Raw genomic sequence first — 20,642 nt, 5'->3', positions numbered from 1 at the left:
AGGGAGGTGGTTTTAATGTTACGACCGACAGATGAAGAATTGACAGTAATAGTAATAAAAACTTTAGACCCTGTACTTTTCCCTAAATTTGCATACCACTAATAACCCCTTACCAAAAGAGATTATTTCTACGCGATAAGCATGTGAGGCGAGAAAAATAAGAGTTCGTTGTCTTACTTAATTCGTGTAAAACCACTGGAGTAAATCTATAAGAGCTCTTTAACCCAGGACAATAAAAGGCATTAGCAGGTGCCATTCTGAGGTCACCTTTTAACATCCAAATTATACTGCAAATCCCCAGTAATGCCGTATTCCCTTTACTGAGAACTGCAGGGGTGCATCTTAGAAAGCAGCCGGCGTCTGTCATTGACATACAGGGTCTGAATGGAGGCTACAAAGCCAAACGACTTGCTTTCACAATCGTGTTTTCCCTTTTAAAGCTACAAACGGAATGCGTTTAGAAGTGACATTGTTAAGATTACGCATTAAACAAATACAAATAAGAAAAAAGTAAGAATAAAATGTAGTACTGCGGCTTTAAATGGCGAGACGGGCTGCGCAAACAATCAATTTTATCAAGCCATGCTCGGCTTGAAATCACAGTTAGTCATCCTCTAAGACCTTTCACTGCCTGCTTACAATTTTACCAATTTAATGCCAACTCTGTGAATTGTAATTGCCAGGCTAGACATCTGCAGTTACCCCCAGCCCACGTGAAGAAAATAAAAAAGCCTTGAAATCGATAGACAACATACTTGCTTAGCTTAGGTGACAAAAGGGGGTCTGAGGGGGTCGCCCGAGACACCCCTGTACTTTCATTGTTTCTCACCGGCCCGTGATTATGCCGATAGTGTGATAGAAGCTGTCAGCTAATGCCTTTTTAATTTGTTAAGCCCAGAAAAATCAGTGTGCATGTCTAATCCTTCAAGACAAATGGGCATTAGCAGGGCAGTCTGTCACAAGGCGGCTGTACAAAAGGTAGCTATCAGACTCCGGGCATGGAGCATGTTCACCCAGAGGCTATATGCAAGGATTGGAGTATCCCCATAGGAGTAGAGGTTGGGCCGTGTAAGACGCACAGCGATGCAATAGTCTGAACACATCGACAGTAGCAGTGCTGAAATATTGGAGTACCGTGTAAGGGGGTGCCAAACCGATTCATTGCAGAGACCATCTCCACTTAACCCAAATATAGTGCATTGTTAGGACATGAATAACATCGTATTGGTCATTTCCAACCTATCCTGGGATAACAGATGCTACTACAAGAGCGGTGGTCACTCAGCTTTCCGCAGATCGGACCAGTATACAGATCTATTGTCGAGACTGGAGGTGTTCTCAGTGGTGATCAGCAGGTCTCTCCTATCCTGCTTGATAATCTGGTACAGCCCCTTTAATGCATTTGCTTGCGGACTTCAGTAACTGCCCAGTCACTTGAAGGGGTTGTCCAGGGGTATTCTTTCATACTTGCATAGCTATAAGATAAAGTAAGCTATAATCACCTCTTTAACCCCTTTCCAATCCAATTTGTATCCTGGTTTTCCTAGGGGGCTTACTCTTTTTCAGCCGTTATACAACAGCGCTATATGCTGGCTAAAGCCAGTACTACATGAGGTGACACATTGGATAGGCTCCGACAGCAGAGAGGCTGGCGATATACAGTAAGAGAACCCCGACGGATGACTTTTAACATCGGAGCTGTACAGCCTTAAATCAAAATGTCTTCAGAGGTCAGACAGTGGATTGGAAAGGGTTAAGGACATAGTCCTTTTCTCCCCCCATTTTTGTTTTTTTCACCCCCCTTTAAAAAAAAATAAAAAAATCGTAATTCCTTTATTCATCCATCGACGTAGCTGTATGATGGCTTGCTTTTCGCGGGACGAGTTGTACTTTTCAATGGTGTTATTTAATGTACTGAAAAACTTTTTAAAAATTCTAAGTAGAGTAAAATGAAAAAAAAAAAAAGAAATTCCACCATCTTTTGGTGCATCTTGTTTCTACAGCGCATAAACTGCAAGAAAAATGACCTGATAACTTTATTCTATGGGTCAGTACGATTCCTATGATACCAAACTTATGTAGGTTGTTTTTTTTTTTGTTTTTTTTTGCTGTACTACTTGTATTTTTTTTCAAAGATATTTAATTTTTTAAGCTTATTTTCTGTCTCCATCTTCTGAGCGCAATAACTTTATTTTCCATCGACGTGGTCGTGAGAGGAGTCATTTTTTACAAGATGTCCTGTAGTTTACGTTGCTACCATTTTGGAATACATACAACTTTTTAATAGCTTTTGTTGCCTTTTTTCTTGGAGACAGGGTGACTGTCTCCAAAGAATTTTTGGCATTCTTTATTTTTTCTGATGACGCTCACCGTGCGGGGTAAATAATACGTTACTTTGATAGGCTGCCTGCAGACGGGCGGAAATTCCGCGGCAGGATTTCCCGTGGAATTTCCGCCCTTGGAAGCTGCCATAGGATTGCGTTAGCAAACGCAATCCTAGGCAGACGGCTGTGGTTTGTCCGCGCGAAATCTCGCGCGGCAAACAAACCGCAGCATGTTCTATTACGTACAGAAAATCTATCTACGTACAGAAACGTCACTCACCGGCCGCTGGCTCCGGTCTGCGCATGCGCCTGCTGCCCAGCAGCCAGCACATGAAAGATCCGGAGCTGCGGGGCGCGGGTGAGTATGCGCTGCTCTCTGCAGGCGCTCGGGTTGGGTCCTGCGGCGAGAATTCTCGCTGCCGGATCTGACCCGGCCGTCTGCAGGCGGCCATAGATGGACTTTTATGGACGCAGCGACATCAAATATGTATTTTTGTTTTATCTTAAGATTCTTTTGGCAAAAGTGTTTTTGTTTTTTTTAATAATTAATAAAACGTTATTGTTCTTAGTTTAACTTTCTTTTTAGTCCCCACGGGGGGCAACAACTTACGCTGCCGTGATCGCTCCTGCAGTATGATGTAATGCCATAGCATTACATCATACTGTTATCGGGCAGGCAGTCTATGAAGCCACCCCACGTGCATGGCTTCATAGGCATACTGCCAAGACAGCCCTGGGGCCTTATAGAAGGCCCCAGGATTCCATGACACCTGCACGGCTCCCTGCGATCTCATCATTTGGGGCATTTAAAGGGTTAACAGCTCTGATGAGCCGCACAGCTTATCGGAGCTGTTGCTGCCAGGTGTCGGCTGTAAGAAACAGTCAGAGCCCGCGTTGTATGGAGCGAGAACGCCCCACGATCTTTTTTCATACATACCGCAACGCTGCAAGACGTAAACATACACCCTGCAGCATTAAGGGGTTAAGGTCTCAATCATAAACCCTTGAGTAGCATTGCTCTTAAATAAAGCTATTTTCAACTTAAGTCAATGTGTCAGGGTAGCGGCGGTCCCTCAAATAAAGTTGCATTCCTCAGATAAGGGCGCCGACCACTCCATGACCCCGGGCGCCGCTCAGTGAGCCGGCGTGCAGCTAATGCCGGTCACTTCCTGCTTCTCCTGCATCAGCGCGCGCCTACTCCCCCCCTCCCCTCTCCACAGTGCACAGTGACGGCTGAACGTTGCTGTGTCTGCCTGCCTCCTGACACAATACAACAGCCGAATCCCCAAAGTGCCGGCTGAACGCTGCCTGCCTCCTGAATCCCCACTATACTGCAAAATGTAAGTACTGTACTGTACAGATGAGTACAGTAGAGAAACGTTTGCAAATACATACAGCAGTCCTATGTCATATTATAAATATGGCAAAAGGGTTGTTTTTTTTCTTTAGCTTTTATTACTTTTTTTAAAATAAATAGTAAAACCTTATTGATTTTATTTTAACTTTTTTTCGTTGTCCCCAGCGGAGACAACAACTTGCGATGCTTTGATCGCTCCTGCAGTATGATGTAATGCCATAGCATTACATCATACTGCGATTGGGCAGGCGCTCTATCAAGCCCCCCCACGGTCATGGCTTGATAGACATTCTGCTATGACAGCCCTGGGGCCTTTCAGAAGGCCCCCAGCTGCCATGGCTCCTTGAGATCTCATCGCGGGGAGCTGTACGGGACCCCAAAACATCGGCCGGGGGATTCAAATGCCACTGTCAGAATTCACAGTGGCATTTAAAGGTTTAACAGCTCCGATGAGCCGCGCGGCATTATATTAAGAGAGATTGCTGCGCACTCTCCCTTCATACATACCCGGATGCTGCAGGACATAAATGTACGTCCTACAGCTTTAAGAGCTATAAAGCGTCCTGTAGAGTTAAACGCCCAGTCACAGCTTTTGTCTCAGTTATTCCCACTATGTCATCGTTTTTCTTAGACACAATTTCTTCCAGTTCGCCAGCCTTCTAGGTCAGACTTCTAGCATTAATCAACATACACTTTAGACATTTTTGTTTTTTTTAACTTAAGCATATGCCTAATAACTGTTCTGCCAGATCTAACTATACTAACCCCTCCTACCACTTCATGTCCATTTCCATTTTCTTTCCCCCAGATCACTGTTTACACTATCCTCCCCTCTATCTCTCTGATTACTCTACCCTCCAATCCCTAGTTTAAACAATCCTCCAACCTTTTAGCCATCTTCTCCCACAACACAGAGAGATGCAGCCCATCTCTACAGTAGAACCTGTAGCCAACAGTCTAGTTGGCCAAGTTCTCCAGGAACCAAAATCCCTCCTTACTAAACCAACTCTTGAGCCACGAGTTTACTTGGTTAGTCTCCCGCTGAGTTTCTAGTGTAGCATGTGGTACAGGCAGTATTTCAGAAAATACTACTTTGGAGGTCCTTACCCTAAGGTTATATCCTAGTTCCATGAAATGCCAGGAAGAAAAGACACCGTTTGACAATCCGGTCTTTGTGACAAATTGTCCTATATTTCCCCTTAATAATGGAGTCTCCCATGGCCAGGACCCGTCTAGCCTGGCCTGCGCTCCTACTGCCCCTTCATACTGGAGCAAACATCCCCCTAGCGGTCAGACACTATATTGTGCTGCAGCAATGCTAATCCTGTAATAGCATCCCCTCATCTACCAACTTGGCAAACTTGTTGGGATGTGCCAGTTCAGTACTAGCCTCCCTGGCACTCTTCCCTCTATCACTCTTTCTAAATGTCACCCAGCTTAGTGCCGGATCATCCTGCACTTCCGTACTACCATCTACCCCGGCAAGTATCTGATCAGTGAGCAGCAAATCCCCCAGGTTGCCAAAGGATCTCAGTGTTGGAGGCTGCACATTTAGATCCAGGATCTGGGCTTCCAAATGTACAACGTGCTCACACTTCATACAGCTGTAGGCACCCTTGAACAGCTCCATGATGTTGTTTGGTTTAAATGGCTATCAACAGCAGATCCAATGAATCCTCTATGTGGGAAGGACCCAGCAAGTTCAGCAGGTGCAATTTATCAGACCTTAATTAGGTAACCCTGCCCTTAATCACCTGTGCAGCGGACTGAAAAGTGAACACACTACAAAACTCAGCACAATGTATCCAACTCTAGGAAACAAATAAAACTGCAATATATAAGCTATAAAGACCACAGTAACTTGATATAAAACACAAAAAAATAAATACAAACAAAAATAAGCAGCGATTCCACCCGACTTTAAGTCACAGACACTTAAAGGGGTTGTCCCGCGGCAGCAAGTGGGTCTATACACTTCTGTATGGCCATAATAATGCACTTTGTAATATACATTGTGCATTAATTATGAGCCATACAGAAGTTATAAAAAGTTTTTTACTTACCTGCTCCGTTGCTGGCGTCCTCGTTCCCATGGAGCCGACTAATTTTCGCCCTCCGATGGCCAAATTAGCCGCGCTTGCGCAGTCCGGGTCTTCTGCAGTCTTCTATGGAGCCGCTCGTGCCAGAGAGCGGCTCCGTGTAGCTCCGCCCCGTCACGTGCCGATTCCAGCCAATCAGGAGGCTGGAATCGGCAATGGACCGCACAGAAGAGCTGCGGTCCACGGAGACAGAGGATCCCGGCGGCCATCTTCAGCGGTAAGTATTGAAGTCACCGGAGCGCGGGGATTAAGGTAAGCGCTCCGGTAAGCTTTCTTTACTTCCCTGCATCGGGGTTGTCTCGCGCCGAACGGGGGGGGGGGGGGGGGTTGAAAAAAAAACAACCCGTTTCGGCGCGGGACAACCCCTTTAAAACAACCACACTTTATATCAAGCATGTTGCCATGCTCCAACAGTCGCTCTGTTGTTTGGTTTAAGTAGCTATTACTAGCAGTAACTTCTGCAATGAATTCTCTGTTTGGAAACATGCGGTATCTGCAGCAGTGGCAAAGATTGTGGAGAATGCAGACATGGTGTTTGCAGATCTGTTAGGCTGTGATTGCAGGGAAGCAGCCTGTGATGATATCTTCTCCCTCACATCCCTGTAACTACAGAAGCTGAATACCTAATAACAGGCAGTGGATTGCAGAAGGGCTCCGGGACAGTTAGTAACAGCCACTTTAAACTTGATTTACAGTAGTAAAACAGTAACATTTGTAATGATAGTAACAAGACTGATGACACAGGTTATTAGATTACTAAAATCTGTCTGAAAAGTTAATAAAACTGTAAGTATAATAGCGCTGTACTGTGCCTCCTCAATTATATACTTATTGTATTGTAAGCCCCTCATTTTTATAGGACTACAAAATTAGACAAAGAGCTCGCTGCAAAGGTAAAAAAGGGAGGTTTGCTAAATATTTGCCTTCCTATATTTTGCAGTATGTTGTATCCCATGAATCATTTAATACCAAATGTCCTGAAATGCTGGAAACCCTTTCCAATCCAATTTGTATCCTGGTTTTCCTAGGGGGCTTACTCTTTTTCTGCCGTTATACAACAGTGGCTAAAGCCAGTACTGCATGAGGTGACACGTTGGATAGGGTCCAACAGCAGAGAGGCTGGCAATATACAGGAAGAGAACCCAGACAGACGTCTTCCAACATCGGAGCTGTACAGCCTTAAATGATGTCTTAAGAAGTCAGACAGTGGATTGGAAAGGGTTAATAGCCGTTTTAAAAGTTATGTGCAGCATTTCTGGCATAAATATATTTTTCATACTTTTTTGCTTCCTTGGTGCTACTGCTGGTCTGTGCTGCTGGGGGCAGACTGGACGCAATCAGTATCCTTCCTCCTCTGGAAGCTGACAATATAGACCCTTCTTACTTTTACTGTAAAAGGAGTCTTCTCAGCTATACTGCGATGTTACTGCAGTAGTTCTGTGCCTACCCTTACAAGCAGGGTAAAAAGGCAGTAGACAATAAATTAGAAAAAAAAACCCGTGCTCCAGTAACCGGATAGGTGGAATGAGAAGGCAGAAGGAACTTACTTAGCAGGGGTGTCAGTGCAATTTACACCCCTGAAAATCCAGGTCAGAGTGTCGAAAGGAATCTTGTCCAAGTTATGACGAGAAAGGTTCTTTATTCACAAGGTGCAACGCGTTTCACCTCACGTGACCCGCAAAGGGCGGTAACCAGGAGACACTGCCTCCACTCATTCAGCTATGTTCACTATAAATGTAACCATGTTTTTAACCATCCTGTATGCTTGATAAAGGCTGATGTTTCAGCCGAAACGCGTTGCACCTTGTGAATAAAGAACCTTTCTCGTCATAACTTGGACAAGATTCATTTCTACAAGCTGACCTGGATTTTCAGGGGTGTCAATTGCACTGACACCCCTGCTAAGTAAGTTCCTTCTGCCTTCTCATTCCACCTATCCGGTTACTGGAGCACGGGTTTTTTTTTCTAATTTGTTGTCTACTGCCTTTGCTGCCTCTGGTATACATTCTACCTAGAGTCACCCTGCGATGCTCTCCCCCATTGGGATGTCATCCTGACCAGTGATCAGGATTCCTTGATGACACCATAGCTTCTACCGTGGATATCATTGCCTTCCAGGATCATTAGACGCACCGTGACCTTACACAGTGTCCGGTACGTCTGGGGTGAGTCCAATTGGATTTCCCTTTTCTTCTCTTTCTACTTCTCTCGACTCTGTCATTTTCTCCACCTCACATTGGAGCGCTAATCTCATTCTTCCACTTAAGCAGGGTAAAAAGCTATTTCTATTGGCTGCTCAGCAGTGAACAGAGTATGATTATGGCTGTGGTGAGAGTGACTCTGCATGTGTGTCCTGCCGGATGTGTGCATTGTTGTAAACGCTGAACACCAGGTGATGCCATACTATGGAAGTAAATGTTGTAACTTTTTGCTGGACCATTTTCTTAAACAGCACGTAAATGGAAAAACTCGTTAATATTTGTAATCTCTATATAATGAATATGATGTTGGAAATTATGTTATTGTTTACTTGATTAAGAAAAAAAAATCTTGTTAGCACCAAACATGTACATTAAGCTTTATACTTACCGGGATGACCACATCGTCATAAAAACTCCATGCCAGTGCCCAACGCATTGTGCGCCCCTGGTAAAATTCAGTGTGAGCTACTTTAGGAACCTGGCATGAATTCAAGAACAAAACAAAACAAAACATTTTGATTAGTTTTAAATCACAAGACGACCAAGTATCTTCCCCCAAATCTCCTGGTCACTTTCTAATTATATTTGGGGTATATAAAATATTCCTAACTTTGAGTTAAAGGGGTTCTGTCATTGAAAAAAAAAAAATTACCTTTCCCTCTCCAGGCAGTCTTCTTACCACATCTTCTCCTCCCCAACCTTCTCCTGGCTCCTCCAGTCCCCCGGGTCACCTCACCTCCACCCGGCTGGATCCTCCTCTTCCTGTTTTGGAGTGTCCATTAGATGCAGTTCACTTCCTGCAGGGCAGTGAATGCTGAATCCTCGGCAGCCTGCCTTAGCACAAAGGTGTGGGGTCTCGCTGTTAGTGTTCATTTAGTATATGAAACAAGCGGCGAGACATTGCGCATGCACAGTCTAGCTACAGCAGGCTGCCATAAATTCGGTATTCCGTGCTATGCAGTGAAGGCTACATCACTAGTGACACTAGTACACTGCCCTGCAGGAAGCAGAATGCTGGCAATGTATGCTTCGTCACAGGAAGAAGAGAATCTGGTTGGCTGGAGGTGAGTTGACCAGGGGGACTGGAGGAGCCAGGAGAGGATAGGCGAAGTAAATATCTGGTAAGCAGACTGCCGAGGAGGAATAAGGGAGGGGGGGAGAGGGGGTAAGTATTGATTTTTTTTTTTATGATAGAACTTTAAACAAATATATAAACCACAAATTACATTGCGCTCCCAAAGTTTATAACCAGATCATAAATATTAAGCACGAGTAACAGCTGTTTTAGCAAACATCATCCCAGCCAGTGTGAAGTGCTCACACGGTCAGATTTATCCTGATGTTTAATAGCAACCTTAGGCTGGGTTCACACAGGGCGGATTTGCTGCGGTTTTGCCGCGGATTGCCGTTGCATATCCGCACTGCGGCAAAACCGCTGCGTTTGCAGTGCAATGCAGCACAAATGAGATTTGCCAAAAAAGCTGTTCTCACAGGACGGATTTTTTCCGCACAGCCGCAGTGCGGAAATGCAACTGCGTCGCGGTTTTAAAAGATGCAGCATGTTCATTCTTTGGTCATTTCCGCAGCGCTTTTTTGTCCATAGACCTCTATGGACGCAGCCAAAACCGCACCAAATATGCGACAAATATGCGACAAAAGTAAAAAAAGCGCTGCGGAAAAAACCACTTGCGGATTTTTCCGCACGAAAATCCGCAGCAAAATCCGCAAGCCCAAATTAACCTTTGAAGTGGTTTTGCCGCAGAAGCAGTTCTTCTGCGTCAAAACCGCAACGGAACAAAACGCAGCAAAACCGCAACAAATCCGCCCTGTGTGACCCTAGCCTTATAGGTATATTCACACAGGGTGGATTTGCTGTAGAAATTCCATCCATCCTTAAAAAAAAAAAATTATATATTTATTTATTATTAGAGATGAGCGAACGTACTCGGTAAGGCCGATTTCGCAATCGAGCACCGCGATTTTCGAGTACTTCACTACTCAGGTGAAAAGATTCGGGGGTCGCCGGGGGGCGGGGCGTGGTGTAGCAGCGCGGAACAGGGGGGAGCTCTCTCTCTCTCCCTCCCCCCCCCACTCCCCTCTGCAACCCACCGCTCACCCACGGCGCCCCCGAATCTTTTCACCCGAGTAGTGAAGTACTCGAAAATCGCGGTGCTCGATTGTGAAATCGGCCTTACCGAGTACGTTCACTCATCTCTATTTATTATCTATCCATATATTCATCTCCCCATTTCCATGTAGAGGGCTTGCCTGCTCCCCTGCTGGTCTTTCCTGGCCTATAGCAATGACATCTCCCACGTGACCGCTGCAACCTGTGATAGACTGCAGTACTAGTGTGTCTATCATGATGGAGGCCAGGATCCAGAGACTGGTAGGGAACCAGAGAAGCCTCGTCACAGAAGTAGGAAGAAGATGGAGAAAGTTAGTAAAAAAACATTTTTTATTAACTATTAAAACAATTTTTTCTTATTTAACAAGTGTTGCTACCCGAGGATTTTGCTACGGATCTACGGTGATCTGCAGCAAAATCCACAGCAACTGGGATTTGCAGCGACTTTTGCCTTCCCCATTGAACTCAAGGGGATAAATCGGCAACAAATCCATGACTAATGTGCAGCATAAATTCCCATATTGCAAATTTTAAAGCCGCTCCACAGGTAATCATGAGTATTCTGCCTTAATGTCAATCAAGGTAGTATAGGTGTGATTACAGCCAGGATCCATGACTATTCTCCATGCTGGTATCACCAGATGACCCCTGGTGAGCCAATAAATATGCAGTGCTGTGTAATACGTTCATTAAATGCATAATACAGAAATAGACAATTCTGACAGAGACAGGGTTAGAATTGTTATTTCCGGGAGATTAAAAGGTGTCTTTTAGTGTATTCTGGTACACAGCAAAGACAGATGCAGATTAGATGAAGGAAATTGACCTAAACCTCAAGGATTAGCCATTGTGATTGTTATATCTGCCAGACCCGAGGGCCGCTACCAAGTAGTGGCTCTTGCGTACTTGCCCCATCCATGTATTACTTGGATGTCCATTCATCTGAATGGCAAATGGCCACCCCGTACGGCACCTGGCACATTAGTGTATTTTCAGCTGAGTGTTATCTGTGCTAATCCACAGACATCACACCATTTCGGCAGTCCGGTGCTGCAGAATCTGAAAGGTGATGTCACCTGGTCCGAAGGCCCGATGGCGTCTCGTTAACCTGTCACGTGGGCATCTAATGTAGAATCCCCAAGGCAGGTTTACGAGACGTCACTAATGACGTCCCTACATGCCTTCCATTGGCTGTAGTGGTCACGTGGGTAAACAACCCACATGACCACTGCTGCCGATGTAAAAAGAGCACCGGAGTGACGGCAGCGTTAGAGCAGCATGCAGCAGGAGGCGAGTATGTATGTTTTTCCTTTTATACACAACCTGTCCACTCACTGCCACCAATGTAAATAAAAAGTCAGAAAACCCCTTTAATGTTTCCTTTACCTACTGGACTATTAGATGGATTTAGGGAATATTGCTATTAGAAGATTATCTTCCATATGGATGAACATCTAGTTTAGAAACAGCATTCGGTTTTTATAGGGGAGGTGCAGCAGCCTCCATGTAGCTGGTGAATCACCTGAAATCTACCATCATTCTAACTCAGTAACAACAATGGCAATGACGAAATAATACCTGTAGGAATAAACCTACCCCTTGTATTCTCAGCTCTTCCTTCAATGGAGCCAAACTGCACTTCTTACCCAGCATGCAGCTGTACCATCTAGAAAGAAATAACCAACAGGGTACATAATTGGGGAGCTTTAAATGACTGCAGGAAGATGCAGGAGGCAGAGGCAGCCCAGCATCCCTGCATTATGAATACATTATTAGCTAGTGATTCAGGCATCTTGACATTTCTCCCTGCAACAAGATGAATATGGGAAACACAAGTTCTGATTTGCATTAATTAATCAATGCTGAATCATTCTGATGTCACACTGTGGAAATTGGGCACAGGGGGATAATTGATTGCACGCTTTGTTAGACAAAGACTCCAGGTACCACAATTGGGGCTTTTAACGCAAGCCAAAATCTAAATAACTGGTCTGGTACATTACAACCTCAAACACTGTGGTGCAATAAAGCAGTACAATCTATACTGTAGATCTTGGCCATTCTGGAGGTTTTTTTTCATTTAAACCTTTTCCCATTTATTTTTAACCCCTTAGCGACATCCATGGTATATAAATGATGGATGTGCACAGGGGCAGTTGCTAGCTGTGTTATATATGGCTGACACCCACCTGCAACAGTCCTGATCGGCGATAACTCTGATCCCGACAGTTTAACCTCATAGATGCAGCAACCACCTCATCTAAGTGGTTAGACAGAAGTGGGGAGCTCCCTCTGTCACCCAATTAGTACAGCTCCCTCTAGATGTTATTGAGTGGTGCCGAGCAATTTGAGGTTCACAACTGCTTCCAGCACTTAAAGCAACCCTCCAGTTTTGTGACAAAATTTTGTCCTGGTACTGGAGGGGGCGGGGGTATATTATCTGCAATTGGTGTCCACTGCTCTCCTTCCTATTCGCTGGTTCCAGGTCCCATTTTCTGCTGTCCAAGATGCCCGCTGCAGTTTTCCAACCACCTAATGCACACCGTGCACTGCTCTCTGGCCAGCACTGATCATGTGAGAAGCCCTGGCGAATCAGACAACAGGTATAGCGCGTCAGTAGTCTGACACTACCAATTTAGATAGCCCGAAGATTGCCTTGGCTATCTTGGATGGTCAAAAAGGGGACCTGGAACCAGCAGATCAGAGGGCTAGCAGAGAACGACAACTGCAGGTTGTTCCGTCTGCTCCCACTGCGGTGCCAGGACTGAATTTTGCCTCAAACTGAAGGGTCGCTTTAATAGGCTAACACAGATAGGCATAATACAATGTAGGTGATCCCAAGAATGGTGCACCTCTAATGCCACATGTAAATGGTTCAGTGATGTGCATGCGTGACCAAGGCTACATCTACTTCCATGGGACGGAGGGATATTGATGTGCTTGGTTGTCTCCCATCGTCTCATAGTGAATGGAGTGGAGGATGTACACATGTACTACTACTTCATTCGTATGGGGCTTTCAGGATACACCGTTCTCGGGGCCCCAGCGGTCAGACCTTGAGCCAGGAGACAAATTTTCAATGGAGAAATATCTTTGAAGGGAACAGCTTTAAGGTCCAAATAAATTTTTTATGAGTTTAGAAGGGCATTCTCGTGACATTAAGCAGGATATGGGATAACGACAGCATATGAGATAACTAGCGGATTGGTGAGGGTCCAACTACTGGGACCCCCACCGATCGTTAGAATATTGTTCCAGTGTCTCCCGAGAGACAGGCAAACTGAACAAAGCAGCAGCACGCATGCTTGGCCACTGCTCCATTCATTCCAATGAGAGCACCGAAAATAGCAGAATTCAAGCACTTCGCAATCTCCATCGCTCCCATTGAATAGAATGGAGTAGTGGCCATGCATGAGCGCTGCTACTCCATTCATTTTACCAGTCTCTTGGACGACATGGGACCCCCATTATGGAGGTCAGCGGGGGTCCTAGCAGTTGGATCCCCACTGATCACCAGTTATCCCCCATCCTGTGGATAGGGGATAACCTAATGTCACCAGAATACCCTTTTAAGCTTTATAAACACATTAGGCTTTCACCTAGACTTGGGCGAACTCATCCAGCAATTTCTGCAAAACAGTCAGAAGGGAATCGGACTAGAAATAATCCTATTCTAGAACTGACATTTTCCTAAATCGGCCTCCGGATTGTTAAAAACACAATGCTTTGCATCCAATCTTCCTTTTTCGTATGGGGTATACCTCCATCACAAAACTAATTAGGCTTGAGAAGCAGATCTCCGTTTCACTTCATAGTGGAAAGCGCTGGCTATATCAGTTTCCGCTGATCAAGCTGTTGACAGCTCAATGTAGTAGCACCGGGTAGCATGTTGTGGGCCGTTCCTTTGAATGCAAACCGCTGGAGGATTGAGCTCTCAGTGCAGCCATCATGCTCAGGATTTAAGTGGGGGAACCCATCTGTTTACTAATCGCACAGCGCTGAAGTCACTTGTGCTCACTGTCAGTGTGGTGTCAATATCAAGGCTGTCTTCTCAAATCATGCTTTACCACACCTGACTGCTACAAGGGAAGAGAAGAGTGAAGAATCACATGGGGCCTGTGGTTTAGCAAAATGCAAAGAAAATGGTCACAGTGGTTGGGCAGCTCACCTGTCAAACTCTAGGATTTTATTAGTAATTAGGCAAAATACCCCATACTGATACGCTACCAGGCCGACACAACGTATTACACGTGAGCCGTCAAGCAGAAGGCATTTCTTTGTAAACATGCCTGTGGTCTAGTTATGATCATAGAGCAGTATGCAATAATATAGGCATTTTTTTTACATACTAATAGAAAGCCCTGCCAGGATGGCGACTGCAATCTATATTGGAATTTGGAATAATAGTTACAGTGCAAAAACGTCAGCTATTTCCAATTAAAGGGGTTGTCCCGCGAAACAAAGTTGGGGTTATACACTTCTGTATGGCCATATTAATGCACTTTGTAATGTACATTGTGCATTAATTATGAGCCATACAGAAGTTATTCACTTACCTGCTCCGTTGCTGGCGTCCTCGTCTCCATGGTGCCGTCTAATTTTCAGCGTCTAATCGCCCGATTAGACGCGTTTGCGCAGTCCGGTCTTCTCCGTGTTGAATGGGGCCGCTCGTGCTGGAGAGCTGCTCCTCGTAGCTCCGCCCCGTCACGTGTGCCGATTCCAGCCAATCAGGAGGCTGGAATCGGCAATGGACCGCACAGAAGACCTGCGGTCCACCGAGGGTGAAGATCCCGGCGGCCATCTTCGCAAGGTAAGTAAGAAGTCACCGGAGCGTGGGGATTCGGGTAAGTACTATCCAGTTTTTTTTTTCAACACATGCATCGGGTTTGTCTCGCGCCGAACGGGGGGGCTATTGAAAAAAAAAAAAAAACCCGTTTCGGCGCGGGACAACCCCTTAATATTCTGAATTAACCAATGTGGAGGTCCCTTTGCTGTCTCATTCTCTCCGCTTGCGCAGCTCAGGCGTTCCTCTTCGCTGTTATATACTCGAGGACGGGCCATGATTTCACAGGACTTAAGTTTGGAATTTGTTAAATGCAGATTTTGCCACCATGTGAATCCGTCATTGTGAAACCTCAGCAGATGATTGATGGACAAGTGTATGTTTTATGATGTAGGTTTGTGTGTCTGATTAAGAGGCAGCTTTGTGTCGCTCGTCTGGATGTAGATAAGGTGAGGCAATAATTTTGCTATAGATGCTATGGTGATGATGAGTGAGTGAGGCGTAGCGTGTAGTTACATGATGCATACACATGGGGGCACAGTTGTCTTGTGGGAAGTCCAATGAAAAGACAATATCTCATGAAATGAAGCAACATTTCACTATTAGTAAGGTTGATCGAATCTATTAGGATGGGACAACCATTCTTTAAATATACAGTACTGTGCAATAGTTGTTGGCAGGTGTGGGAAAAATTCAGCAAAGACTTTTTTTTTTTTTTTTTTTTAAACGGAAGGCGTCTGGCTCAAAACGTATTCTGCAGCAGGATAATGACCCCAAATGTAAAGCCAATGGCATTAAGAACTATCTTCAGTGTAAAGAACAAGGAGTCCTGGAAGTGATGATATAGCCCCTATGGAGCCCTAATCATTAAGTCTATCTGTCATGAAGAGACAGAAGGCTTTGAGCAAGTCTACATCCACAGAAGATCTGTGGTTAGTTCTCAAAGATGCCTGGAACAACCTCCCCGCTGAGCTCCTTCAAAAACTGTGTGCAAGTGTATCTAGAAGAATTGATGCTTTTTCGATGTCAAAAGGCGATCTTGCCAAATATTGATTTGATTTCGATTTCTCTTTTGTTCATTCACTTTGAATTTTATTAAATAACAAAAATAAACTATTAACACTTCTACTTTTGAAAGCATTCTTACTTTGCACTATTTTTTCCCTACCTGCCTAAAACTTTAGCACAGTACTATATTCTACAACAGTCTTATAGGTGAGCAGTGGGGGTCTTGGCACCTTTATTTCAGTGGTTGGTGGGGTCCCCAGCAATCTATTATTTATCACGTGGATAGGAAATTTTTATTGTGGAAAAATCTCTTCAACTAATTTTATTTGTTCCAAGCTTCATTCAGATGTACATGATATATTACCATAATCTATAGCTAGCTAGCTCCCTTAAAGGGGTTGTCCAGTTGTGAAGTTATCAGTCAGCGTGGGTCCATCGTCAGGGACCTCCACCAATCAGCTGTTCGTGGGGCTGGAATGCTTATGCACTGAGCTAATTTATGCAGGAAGCAAAACAGCTCTGTTCCCCCTGCAGTGGATAGGCTTGGTATTGTAGGCAGCTCTTATTGAAGTGAATGGAGACTTTGCCTTCAATGCCAATATTGGCCACTACATTGAGAACAAAGCTGTCTGCTCCCTGCAGAAATAAGCTCAGTGCATGAACATACCAGCCCTGCGCATAGCTGATAGCTGGAGGTCCCGTGCAACAGACCCCTGCTGATCTACTACTGATGACCTTTTTTCTGATTGTAGGTAGAGATGAGCGAACGTACTCTGTAAGGGCGATTTCGCAATCGAGCACCGCGATTTTCGAGTACTTCACTACTCGGGTGAAAAGTACTCGGGTGCGCTGTGGGTGTGGGTGAGCCTGCTGCAAATTCACAAATCTGTAGCGTTCTCATTCTGTTGTGGAAACCTCAGATTTTTATTGCGGATTTCCCCACTTTCTATGCAGCACAGGTGCAGCATGTGGTAAATCTGCAGCAAAACTGACATCAGGTTCCATCCACAGGAAAATTCATTTTTTTGGAATTTTTTAAATTGACAAACCTATACAGGAACCAAATATGGTGGAGACCAGGAGCGAGTGATATAGAGGCAAGAATAAAGGCCACCTAATAAACAATAATCAAGAGAAAGGCCCAGAGTCTTCCACCACCGCAAAAGCCCCCTCCCCGCCCCTTGTTCACAGCCAGCAATGGAAGGAGGCGAAGCTTAGCCGGAGGGGAGGAGAGAAGAGGGAGGGAGTTTAACAGTCACGCTGCTAAACTCCCTCCCAACTCCCTTCTCCGGCCGCTGTCATTGGCTCCCATAGGAGCTCATGCAGCGGCCAACATATTCCGGCCCAAAATATAGTTCCAGGACTATTTTTTCGGCCCCGCGTGAAAGCGTCCGGCGCTGTATTGGCACGGCGGGTTGCTTTTACGCTGTGGGAATATGGCAATGTGATCTGATGCATTGGAATCCACGCAGGCCGATATACGCTCAGGTGAAAGAGCCCTAAAACTGTGGCAAGAGCGGGGGCAGAAAAAGGGGCTTCTCACACAAGGGAAGACCCAATGTTATATAAAACCATGGTAACGGCAAAATAAATCAAAAGTGAAAAACAGAGATGATCACAGGCTAAGCAACTAGATGTAAAGGCATGAGAGAATAGAAGAAAACAGGTATAAGAAGGAGAAGGGAAGAGGGAAAAGAAAAGGGGGGGGGGGAGTGGGGGAACCATCAATTAGTCATCTCCATTCAGAATAGCCTATACTCATCCATGCCCTTACTCATCCTTGCCCTGAAATTTAGGGCCTTTTTACATGGAAGGCTTATTGTTCAATTTCTCGATGGATCATATGAGACTTAAAGGGGTTGTCCCGCGCCGAAACGTTTTTTTTTTTTTTTCAATAGCCCCCCCGTTCGGCGCGAGACAAACCTGATGCAGGGGTAAAAAAAAAAAAACGTCCAGTACTTAACCGAATCCCCGCGCTCCCGCGTCTTACTTACCTTAGTAAGATGGCCGCCGGGATCTTCACCCACGATGCACCGCGGGTCTTCTCCCATGGTGCACCGTGGGCTCTATGCGCTCCATTGCCGATTCCAGCCTCCTGATTGGCTGGAATCGGCACACGTGACGGGGCGGAGCTACAAGGAGCAGCTCTCCGGCACGAGCGGCCCCATTCGGAAGGGAGAAGACCGGACTGTGCAAGCGCGTCTAATCGGGCGATTAGACGCTGAAATTAGACGGCACCATGGAGACGAGGACGCTAGCAACGGAACAGGTAAGTGAATAACTTCTGTATGGCTCATAATTAATGCACAATGTACATTACAAAGTGCATTAATATGGCCATACAGAAGTGTATAACCCCACTTGCTTTCGCGGGACAACCCCTTTAATGATAATTGCTCAGTGTAAATACTGCCAGCGACTGAACAACAAAGGATAATTCATTCACTTATTGTTCAGCTTATGGAGTCAGACATAGCAAATGATGAGTAGGCGATGTAAACAGGCAGTATTCATCTATGAACAACTGCCTGTTCACTGTGAATTGAGGTCGGCAGCTGGAAGCAATATCCAGTGCGCTCCGCCTCCATTCATTGAACAATTATTATTCCTGTGTTAAAGCTGGAATGACTGTTAGGTGTTTAAGAGCCCGACAATATTCCGTGTAAAAGGACCCATAACACAGGGAGTCCAGGAGCTGCCGAAAAAAAAAAAGGCACGAGTGTCTCACAGGGAAGTGGCGATTTCCTCCATCCTCATAATCTCAAAAACCCTGCTGTGGATTTTGGTGCAAATCCACATTTTGATGATTATTTTAGTGCAGATTTTTAAAACGGATTTCATCCCATCATTCTAAGAGGTGAATTCTGTGCCAAAAATCTGCAACATACATTGATGTGCTGCGGGTGCAATCCAGACCGCGGGTTAATTTACACTGCAGTTTGTTCTGCAGTGTGTGGATGGCATTTCTTGAAATCTCACACACATTACTATAAAATGCTGTGGATTTTCTGCAGCCAATCCTGCAACAGAAAATCCGCCATATTTCCGCTACACGTGAAAATAACCTAACACTTGCAGATTTTGCTGCGTTGTTGCAGTAAATTGTATGGCAGAAGGTTTCCGCCACGTGAGCACATACCCTTATGCTGGACAGACGTCTTAGACAAGATCATACTCAAAATCTCCCCGTACACAGACCGAGTCTAAGAGCGTTTATGGCCATCTAACAGCAAAGCAAAGAAACTTGTACAGCACCGAGTACTCTACTATTCGGATCCATCACTTGCCTTAGTACAATACCGATGGTTATACCCTGCTCTAACAATATGGATGGGCTATAATGACCTAACGGAGAATGCAATGCTCTAGGCCTTTTGCCATTTGGTTCTATTATATTACATGTGGGTGTTTCTTCTAAAAAATAAAATGACTCACCTTAATCTCTTCTTCAGCTGGAGACTGTCATGGATGATTCTTTTAACAAACTCCAACTCTCCCCCCTCCGCCATGATCTCTGTAATGCCCCCAGTATTCACAGAACTTGGGGGAGGCCGTCGCGGGTTTCTAGAGTTCACTCCCTATGAAGGTAGATGAGCATTTCAATTTTACTAAGAGCAAGACTGATCGTATAGCTAGCCATTACTTATCTTTAAAAGAAATGTGAAATGAAGGCAGAAGGTTATAAATCAGAAGATCGTAGCCTCCCAAGTCTATCCAAGGCAGTAAGTTATTCTGCAGAGTTTTAACATGACATAGTGAGAAGTAGCAAATTGTGTCCATTAGGATAGTATATTGATGACCAATAGAAAACCTGATGGTGTATTGTTCTAAATACTACCCAATCACTAAGGTAATTGCATTTTAATGTTTAGTGCAAATGTATTGATGCTTGACCGATCTGGCTCTCTAACTAAAGCCCCATTTACATGCAAAGATGATCGCTCAAAATTCGTCAGAAACTGACACTAACCAGCCCATTAGTAGCTAACTAGCTTCATTTGCATGTATTTAGAGACCAGCGGGCGGTCTGTTCTCTAAATACATGTGGTTTGTTCTGCCATGGGCTGCCAGCTGCATACAATGCTATCAACGCTGCCCACGGAGAACACAGCATGCCACCCGTCTTATCAAGGACCAGGATTTTATGCTGACTCGAAGTCAATGATGAACGAAGAGTGCACGTTAAGTGTGGACACCCACTAGTGTTTTTTTTTTTCTTGCGCTGTGAGAGCGAGTGAAAACACTGTCCGCGATATACTCCCTATGTTTTCAATGGGGCTAGCGCTGCTGCCGCTGGCCCCATCGAAAACACTGAGCGATATTGCAGATTTCTTCTCTGCGATGCCAAGCTCTACTGAAACATCGCAAATGAGTATGAAACCATTGAAAATCATTGGTTTCATAATCATCGCTGTCGGATCGCAGGGGGGAGAAAAAAAAAACAAAAAAAAATCGCAGGCGGGTGTCTACCCTAAGTGCACGATGGGCGCGCACATTTACACACAATGGCTACCACTTAAAAGCCATTGTTTGGACGAATTTTGAGTGATAATCGCTTTATGAACCCTTTCTGTTCCATTCATCTTAACAAGGTATATGCAGACAACCCCTTTAAATCTGCTGGAATTGCCCCCTGAATCTTCGTTCAGAGCAGCGATCTAAAAGCTTACTATATATGTAAATACGCTGAACGGCTTATTGTAGATCACTTTTGGTGTGAATCTACATTAGTATGGGAAAAT

The 20,642-nt window shown here is 44.9% G+C and overlaps 1 protein-coding gene across 1 annotated transcript in view; it reads right to left on the bottom strand.

The window, feature by feature from the left end:
- METTL16 (methyltransferase 16, RNA N6-adenosine) overlaps window positions 1–20,642 on the bottom strand; it is an 80,228-nt gene that overhangs the window by 20,254 nt on the left and 39,332 nt on the right. Inside the window, exons 6-8 of the mRNA XM_066599630.1 lie at window positions 19,336–19,478; window positions 11,706–11,775; window positions 8,370–8,459 (exon numbers count right to left, since the gene is read on the bottom strand). Coding sequence (XP_066455727.1) covers window positions 8,370–8,459; window positions 11,706–11,775; window positions 19,336–19,478 — 303 coding nt within the window. The remainder of the gene's footprint in view (window positions 1–8,369; window positions 8,460–11,705; window positions 11,776–19,335; window positions 19,479–20,642) is intronic.

The sequence above is a fragment of the Eleutherodactylus coqui genome, chromosome 4 (genome assembly GCF_035609145.1).
Source record: "Eleutherodactylus coqui strain aEleCoq1 chromosome 4, aEleCoq1.hap1, whole genome shotgun sequence".
Classification (NCBI taxonomy): Eukaryota; Metazoa; Chordata; class Amphibia; order Anura; family Eleutherodactylidae; genus Eleutherodactylus; species Eleutherodactylus coqui.
This window is presented reverse-complemented; position numbering and strand designations above follow the sequence as displayed.